Source organism: Otolemur garnettii, unplaced genomic scaffold (assembly GCF_000181295.1).
Source record: "Otolemur garnettii isolate 467f Iridium unplaced genomic scaffold, OtoGar3 scaffold00014, whole genome shotgun sequence".
Classification (NCBI taxonomy): Eukaryota; Metazoa; Chordata; class Mammalia; order Primates; family Galagidae; genus Otolemur; species Otolemur garnettii.
In genome coordinates, this window is record NW_003852409.1 from 30,203,307 (window position 1) to 30,204,325 (window position 1,019).

The following is a 1,019-nucleotide window of genomic DNA, read 5'->3' on the forward strand; positions in this document are numbered from 1 at the left end:
CCCAAGGTGCTGGGACCATAGGCACCCACCACAATGCCTGGCTATTTTTTTTGGTTGCAGCCGTCATTGTTGTTTGGCAGGCCTGGGCTGGATTCGAACCCGCCACCTTAGGTGTATGTGGCTGGCGCCTTAGCCACTTGAGCCACAGGCGCCGAGCAAAAAGGGAAATTTTCAAAGGACATTTTAATAGGCGCCCACTTGCCTTCCAAAACCCATTTTCCAAACTGGCTCTTCTCAGCGGTGTATGAAAGTGTTCACTCTCTCTCCCATTGTCACCATCACTGTTGGTTCCAGGTTTTTTAATCTCAGCCATCCTATTAAGTGGTTAATTACCAACCTCTTTAGTTACCAGTGATGTTAAGCATCTTTCCACATGTTTATTGATCATTTGAATGTAACCATTGGCTGTTGGCTTCTTTGCCCATTTTTCTAAGGAAATGCACATCTTTTTATGGAAGATATTCTGATTACAAGGCTAACGGTTAACAGAACCTCAAGGGATGCAGTGGGCATTCCTGAGGTTGGGCATCAGGAAGGTATTCCTGGAGGAGGTGGTGTTCATCTAATGGGATTCCCCACTGGAAGTGTAACATTTGCTGCATGAATGGGTGAATTTTTTTCCTAGGATAAGAATGGAACAGTTGATGTCCATAACCCAGGAGGAGACTGAGAGCTTGCGGCGACGCGAGGTTGCTGGTGAGTTGTGGGATGGGGTCAGGCAGGGGCACATGAGCAAGGTGCTGGCTGACTAGGCTGGCAGGTGGACAGCCTCTCTCTGTTGGTCATGTATGGAGGCATCTTAGTCCATTTTTTGTCCCTATAAAGGCATACCTGAAGCTGGGTGATTTACAGAGAAAAGATGTCTACTTGGCTCATGGTTCTGCAGACTGTCCAAGAAGCAGGGCTCCGGCTCGGCGCCTGTAGCTCAACCGGCTAAGGCGCCAGCCATGTACACCTAAGGTGGCGGGTTCGAATCCCCAGCCCGGACCTGCCAAACAACAATGACGGCTGCAACCAAA

At 49.2% G+C, this 1,019-nt stretch overlaps 1 protein-coding gene across 1 annotated transcript in view; it reads left to right on the forward strand.

Annotated features, from left to right (window-relative positions):
• Positions 1-1,019, forward strand: part of LRSAM1 (leucine rich repeat and sterile alpha motif containing 1) — a 55,417-nt gene that overhangs the window by 27,836 nt on the left and 26,562 nt on the right. Inside the window, exon 16 of the mRNA XM_012802386.2 lies at positions 626-696. Coding sequence (XP_012657840.1) covers positions 626-696 — 71 coding nt within the window. The remainder of the gene's footprint in view (positions 1-625; positions 697-1,019) is intronic.